The sequence below is a fragment of the Panicum hallii genome, chromosome 3, assembly GCF_002211085.1.
Source record: "Panicum hallii strain FIL2 chromosome 3, PHallii_v3.1, whole genome shotgun sequence".
NCBI classification, from domain to species: Eukaryota; Viridiplantae; Streptophyta; class Magnoliopsida; order Poales; family Poaceae; genus Panicum; species Panicum hallii.
Genome location: NC_038044.1, coordinates 44,875,512 through 44,882,885, shown reverse-complemented (window position 1 = coordinate 44,882,885; position 7,374 = coordinate 44,875,512). Strand labels below are relative to the sequence as shown.

At 41.8% G+C, this 7,374-nt stretch overlaps 1 protein-coding gene across 1 annotated transcript; it reads right to left on the bottom strand.

Moving 5' to 3' along the window:
- Nucleotides 1–1,149: 1,149 nt before the first annotated feature.
- Nucleotides 1,150–2,731, bottom strand: LOC112885441. The gene is made up of 3 exons (XM_025951063.1): nucleotides 2,598–2,731; nucleotides 1,423–2,497; nucleotides 1,150–1,336 (listed from the first exon to the last, which is right to left on the bottom strand). The coding sequence occupies exons 1-3, from the start codon at nucleotides 2,611–2,613 to the stop codon at nucleotides 1,150–1,152; spliced, it is 1,278 nt and encodes a 425-aa protein (XP_025806848.1). The 5' UTR covers nucleotides 2,614–2,731.
- Between the last annotated feature and the right edge of the window lie 4,643 nt (nucleotides 2,732–7,374).

Sequence of the window (7,374 nt, the reverse complement as noted above, 5' to 3'; positions counted from 1 at the left end):
GAAAAAAAACTTGGGAGGTAAAACTGTATTAACACCTTCCAAGTTAGAATAGCATAGTATCTCTTAATATCTTTCACAAAAATGAAAAAAATAAGTTTATCCGGGCAGAACCTCAACTCTTGAGTGCGCTAACCATCACCGTAAAGGCAATCCGGGCTAACTCGTACTTAAAATGGAGTAACTTGATAGTTTGTCAAATAATATACCGATGCAACCACTAGATTTCGATCGAAATAAAGTATACATACAACCCACTCGAAGGTGAGCCTAGAGATTACAACATTCTACAATCTTACATCATAGAGTTCGACATGAATTATTATTACAAACCAAATTCAAATTCATAAAGCAAGTACTTCAAAGTTTAACAATGCAGTGGAAATAAACGATAGTTCTAATCAACGATATATGATATCGTGATAAAGCCCGTACATAATATCATTCAGCACGATCATCATTGGCCGAGGACGCATCCCATTCCACCGACTAACCAGGAGAAAGAGTAGACGGCCAAGTCAAACTAGCAACCATATCCTCAAAAGCCTCACCTGAAAATAAAGCTACAAGCAACGCTGAGTATACTAATACCCAGCAAGGCTTACCCGTCTATTGGTATATACATAGCCGACCCCTAAACATACAAGGTTTTTGGCCTGAGAGGTTTGCTTTTGCCGAAAAGCAACAAAAAGTAGGTCCTTTCTTTCCAATTTTAGTTCAAGTTCTAGTTTGATTAACCATTCTAGATAAGCACTATCCAACATCACACATGGTGGAAGTAATTGATTTGAGCATCCAACCAGATTAATCATCATCATTGTTCCTCTTCTTATTTTATGTGGTAAAAGAATCAAGCAGTCTCAATGGCAGCGAGAAACGGATGATTTGAATCGAATTTCATAACCTTGCAAGGGAAACCTAAACACACGTCACATAATTACTCCTAAAGTCACACATGCAACTTTTCCCCTTTATTCCCGTTTTGCGGAATAGGCCCACCGCCCTTGAGTATAGAGCCCCGCTCTGCACCCACCATGAGGCCACATGGGAACGAAGTCAAGACGGTGGGGTGGTATGTTCTATGCCCCAGTTCAATCATGGTGGAGAGGTATGTTCCACGCGCCAATTCAACCAGGTACTTAAGTTTACCGATCACCATATTCTCGGCATTTGGTTACTACGTTCAAAAACTTGACCACCACTACCATACACTTCGACCTTAGCCATTTTGCTATTTAGATGGGGCCTAAAGCATTTGTTTCTCATGTCCGAAACTTCAGTATCTTCGTGGGGACGTACACGATTAGGAACTAAAGAAAACCACTTTTCAGTATAGTACCTACATAGAGCCTACATCAGTCCCAAATCTGATATAATATGAATAAAAGACAATGAAGAAAAAGATAATTGGTAGCTGAAATTTACCTAGGGTTGAGAGAATGTGCCAAGCAGTGGAGAGGTGTATTGCTTTTAAGCCACCTATCATATAAAATGGCATAAACAATGTCATAGAAGGTAGATTCTTCATCATGTGACTTTCTCTCATGTTGATATATGCAAACTTTAACTGCCTCTATCATTGTGTCCCACATCTCATAAATCAAATGGAGAGATGGCTTGTCAGTGTCTGCTGCCCTTAGCATTGAATAAAATGGCTCAGTGAAATCAACAATGTATTTAACAGTGTCCCACCATAAGTCATCAAGCACCTTTCCTTTCACAAATCTTGCTTTGCCCTGATCATCTTCCCTATAAGCTGCCCACTTGTCACTAACCACCATTAGCAAAAGAGAATCTTTAAGAGGAAGGAACCTGTTAAGCATGACGATATGTGATGCAAACCTTGTATCAGCAATAGCAAGAAACTTAAGGTCACTGTACTCATTGAACATTGATAGCCGCATGTTGTGATTCATTATAAAGTTCTTGATCATGAAGGCATCATCCACAGTTTCCTTGATCCACATGAGCTCATCATTTTCACCATCATTGTTTTTTGCAGCACAAATGTTCTTCAGTGCCAAATTCAAATTGTGTACAACACATAGGGTCCAAAAGATGTGGTTGTACTTCTGTTCAACAATCATCCCAGCACCCTTGCAATTTGCAGCATTATCTGCCACCACTTGGACCACGTTTTTTGCTCCTACTTCTTCAATCACGGCGATCAATTTTTCAGCAATGTATTCCTTCCTCTTGACCTCTCCTTCAGAGTTAATAGCTCTTAAGAACATGGGGCCACCCTCAATTATTGCTATAAAGTTGATGAGTGGGCGTCGTTGAGCATCAGTCCAGCCATCAGATGTAATAGTCACCCCTTTTGTAGACCATGTACTCTTGAATGGTTGCAGCAGCTTCTCAACATTAATTTTCTCATGCTGGAGAAGGGTCGTCCTCAGCTTGTTATATCCAGGAGGAACATACCCATCCAAATCTGTGTTTGCAAGAAATTTGAAAGCAGCTATGTAATTTGGATTTCTTGCCAAATTGAATGGAACACCTACAAAATACTAAAATAGCAATCAACAAATGCCCTATTTGGAATCATGTTGACAATTTAAAAATACAAATATACAATAGTAGAAATCTAGGATGCATACCGCCTGAATAGAACATCCTTGCAATGAGAGCATCTGCTTGCTGACGATTTTCAGTATAAAAACTTTCTTCGATCCCTGTCTGCTTCCTTCTCTTTCCCTTATTGCTAGTGGTTCCTGCACTCCCTGTTTGCGTTGGCAATTGTGATATCCAGGTAGTTAGACAACTAGATACTAAGTTTGGGTATATTATATGTAAGCAGGATATAGTGTATACAAGTTGTACAAAGCAATAAGGGTATATTTGTAAATTATAAGTTTTATAAATTCTCATGTGCAAGTGTGTGAAAATGTTCTTAAGTGTCAAATTTCAGATGGCTATAGAAAAGAAAAGAGCAAAAGTTAAATAAACCTAAAGGGAATAGACTTTATATGAAATTAAGGACCTTTATGTAATTAATACAAAGGTATAAGGATTTACTTGTGAAAGGGTAAAAAGACAAAAGTAAAACTTAGTTTTACCTAAGGGCTAAAGTGTAAAAAGACCTAGTCATGATTACTGCAGAAAAACTTACAAAGAGACCCCAAACATTAGAGCATTTTGTTTTAATTAACACATAAGGTTTATAATTTAAGTTGTGTTCAAAAGTTCAAAATAAAATAGCACCCTTTGAGATTTGAAACTCGAGCCCTAAAGCATTCTTGTAGGATTTGAAATTCTCTACAACTTTGCTTTAAACATTTTTCTCATTAAGATTTTGTATCAATGGGAAATTTTAGTTTACAGAGGAGTCCCTGAACTCTTTGAAAATTATGAACAGGTCCCCCTGACACCCCCTGCTTCGTCTTCCTCTGGCACGCGCCGCTTCCCCCTTCTGCTCTGCTCCTGTCGCCGCCGTTCACCGCCGGCACAGCTTCCCGAGCTCCACCTCCTGCTAGCATATCCTCCCACGCGTCATCCTCTCCCGGTCTCGACTTCTTTCCTCTCTCTTCCTGGCCTCACGCGCGCGCGCCACGGCAACCCGAGGCCTCCGCCGGCCGCCACCTCCTGGTCACCATGGACAGGCCACCCCGGTGCCTTAACCCTCTCTCTCTCGCACGCAGCAGCACCACATCAATACTTACGTTCTGTTCTGCTACTCCCAGCGTCCAATTTCCAGTACTCGAGCTGCATTCCGCCGCCGCCGTCATCTTCCACTCCGGCCGCGCACGGCACGCCCGTGGGTAGCCCACACCGGACCTCCTCCGCCCCAACCAACACCTGCACAAGCTTTCCCGTCATCCACTGGTGCTCCTCGCCCATTCGTGGCACTCCAATTTCCACTGAAACCTCGTCGCCGACGATCACCATCCGCCGCCGCCCTCGGCCTCACCGTGGGCAGCACCACTCACGCAGTCCTGAGCCCCCACAACCCCATAAACAGCACCACATCATCACCCTGAAGCTGTACGACCCATCCATTGACCCTCTGGTGCATCACAGTGCCTTCCCGACGCTCGCCGGCGTTCTTCTTCGCCGCCGCCGCCTCGGTCCCCGTCGGTTTCCTTTAATCCAGCACGATTTCTTCTAATTGATAGTACCTACACCTTCCCTGTGTCTCACTGAAGCTTTTGCACAGGTCGGTTGCCAACGTTCGCCACCGGAGCTCCGCCGTCGACGGTGACCCCTCCGCCGTCACCTCGGGCTCAAGTCGAACCCCACTGTTCCGGCCATTCCCGTCCACGACACGTAGCGCAACGAGACCACAGTAAGCTCCGGACCCGATTCCTGCACTTGGACCTCGCCGCCGGTGACCGCCGTCGCCGGAACATGGCCGCCCCGCCTTACTCTGTCTCGGTTCCCAGTCCAAGGGCTTCGGGTTAGAAGAAATAGAACTTCAGGGGGTTTTGTGCAAAAGAGTAGACTCAGAGGAATAGTGCCGAGGGACCTCCTTATGTAAATTTGGTTGCCAACTTAGAAATACTATATCTCTTCAAGGAAAAATCATAAAATAGTAAACTAAATTTTGTTAGAATCTTTAGACCAAGATCTGCAACTTTGCTTTAAAGGTCGACTTCAGTTTTTGAATGTTTAATGATCTAATTTAAATATCAAAGTTAGTTGCTTGTAGGCTTAAGAAATACATAGTAATTCATAGAAAATTTATGAATTAGTAAAACCAGTGCTAATAATTTTCTTTTAGCATGTAGAATTGAAGAAAAATAATTAGCCTTGTACTCTAGTATTATTTTCTTATTGTATAAATTTTGTTAGGAATAAGGAGTAGTTTCCTTAGTATAATTAATAAATATAGTTCTAAATGTTCTAAAATCATGAAAATAGATTAAAGGTTCTGTTTTGTAATATTATCACATGTTATTAAATTTCCAATCAAGGGCTAGGTATTAAATAAATTGGATATAATATAATTGATCTATAATACAATGATAACTTAAAGTTAATATAAATATTTAGTATAGTCATTGTATAAAGTTTTTAATGGGAACCACACCACCTGTTGCCCCATGCTACTAATTGAATACTTAACATAGCTAAATTTGTTGTTTAAGGTATCTAAGTAAACTTATTAGTGCTCAATAAATGACTGCCCAGTACAGGGTAATTAGGAAATTTATCAAAATGAAATGTTATTTATGTTGGATTGCAACTTTATCGGGAAGTAAAATAAAAGTAAAGGCATCCCATAACTTGTAATTTTGCATCTCATATAGACTCGACCACTCTCGCTGACGGGGATTATCAACTGATCCCGGAACAAGAAGGAGGTTATTCTGAAGACCCCGGGATTCTTGTCGCGGATTTCTCTGAAGCCCCGAACCAAGGTTCGGAAGAAAATATTTTGACTAACCCCAACCCCACCAGCGAAGGCAAGCCCCGGACATAACCCCTACTTTATTACACTGCAACCTATACTATTTATGTATATCTTTATGCATTAAGTTCTTAGGAGTTGTTTGTAAACCTTAGTTGCATAATTCCAGGAACCTATGTATTGAACACTAGAACTTGAGTCCGAATAGCTGCTCTGCTTATAGGACCGGTAGAAGTCGAGTGATTTCCTGTCACTCGCGCGATATAGGAATTGAAATGTTTACATTCCTGTTATCACTATAAGGATACCGGACGGATATTTATGAGGTATCATGGTCAAGATGATACCCGTCTGTGTTGATAAATTTGATAAGGTCGCAGTGTGTGGTAGCGGTGGTTAAGCGTTTGAAAGTACTAGCCACATACCGTGAAATATGGTAAGCGGTAAGCCTAGTAACCGATCGGCCCGAGGAGTGGACATACCCCCCACCACATGTATTTGCTTCTTTTGGTTACTTTGTTCGACGTGTAGGCATATGTGTTGCTGGGCAACCAGGAGTACGAGTTTTGTAGTCGCGCTACAGACGTACTTCCTGCACTTTGGAAGTGCGTATGACCTGCAGTCGCTTGTGGTGGCCCTGATCCACGAGTCGGAATGAAAGGCAAACGGTTGCTTCGGAATAACCCTGTGGTATTCCAAGCGTGCGTGTTAGGTTTACCTTGCAAGGGTTGAATCTCGATTCAGAATCGTCCGCCTCTCACGATGTATGAGACTGCTTATTCCCTTTACCACATAGAGTAACAAGAGCAACTTTATGATTATCAAAGATGGTGCTTGGTTAAAGATTTTACCATGCTTGATTAGTTATAGGTGCTTACCTAGAATGGTTAATCCACTAGAACCTGAAAGCTAAAAGTTGGAAATAAGGATCTACTCTTTGTTGCTTTTCAGCTGAAAACTCTACCTAAAGCTAAAAGCCTTCAGGAGTCTAGTTATGGGCTAAGGTATACCCAATTCCGGGTAAGTCTTGCTGAGTATTAGTATACTCAGCCTTGCTTTTGTTAATTTAATTCAGGTAATCTTTCTGATGAGCCAGCATTCATTACACCGTGGCCCTACCCTTTGCCTGATGGTTGGTCCGTGGAATGGGATCCGTCCCCGGCCAACACCGATTCCGCCGAGTGATATTATGCCAGGGCTAGCATAATATCTGTAATGACGACGTGTATAATGGTTACGCTTTTCAAATTCCGCTGTTTTGACTAAAAACTAAAACCTGTCTTGTAATAATCTCTCCTCTGTGTGAGCTAATGATGTTTTGTACATTGTTGTAATGTAACTGCCTGTGGTGTAAGATATTTTGGCATTGTATCTCTGGACTCACCTTCGTGTGAGGTACCTTGTTGGATCCTGAGTTCGGTGGTTTATCGGGACGTTACCCGACAGACCGATGGTTTTATACCGTTTGAAGTGCGAGGTAGCCCTTCGGTGAGGACTCGCGTACTTGAGTCGGTATAATTCAGGTTGGTTCTGCCACAGCTGGTATCAGAGCTAACAAGTGTACTCTGGAGATATAATTAGTCTTAAAAAGTAATTTTTAGTATAAAAATTGATTAATCAAGTATTTGCAAAACAAGGATGGTTCGTTAAGGATTATGTATAGTACGTAAGCCCTAGGGTAATGCTAATATGGGAATTAAAGGTGGCTGTAATATATATATATATATATATATAATTCTGACTTCCAGCATTACTTTTCTGTTGAAACTTAAATTTATGCACAACCCAACCTTACTTTCTGTAACGACATCTTCGATCGTAAGGTAAGAAGGTAAGGATCCTCAGCCAACTGAGGGAGCTTGGCCTTCCTGTCGGTGATGCGAACCGAACGCTGTTTCTCAAGCAGTGGCCTACTTGAGATGCTGCCAATATGTCAACTTTGGTTGACTACATTAGGAGTATATGGTTCGGCGCAGGATATGGCGATCGCTGTTCATATCCCCGCATTTTGCGGTACCCCCGTGAAT

Coding starts and splice junctions, on each gene's coding strand:
- LOC112885441 (XM_025951063.1), bottom strand. Junction 1,337..1,422: donor GCACATTCTCTCAACCCTAG/GTAAATTTCAGC, acceptor GGCTCTATGTAG/GTACTATACTGAAAAGTGGT.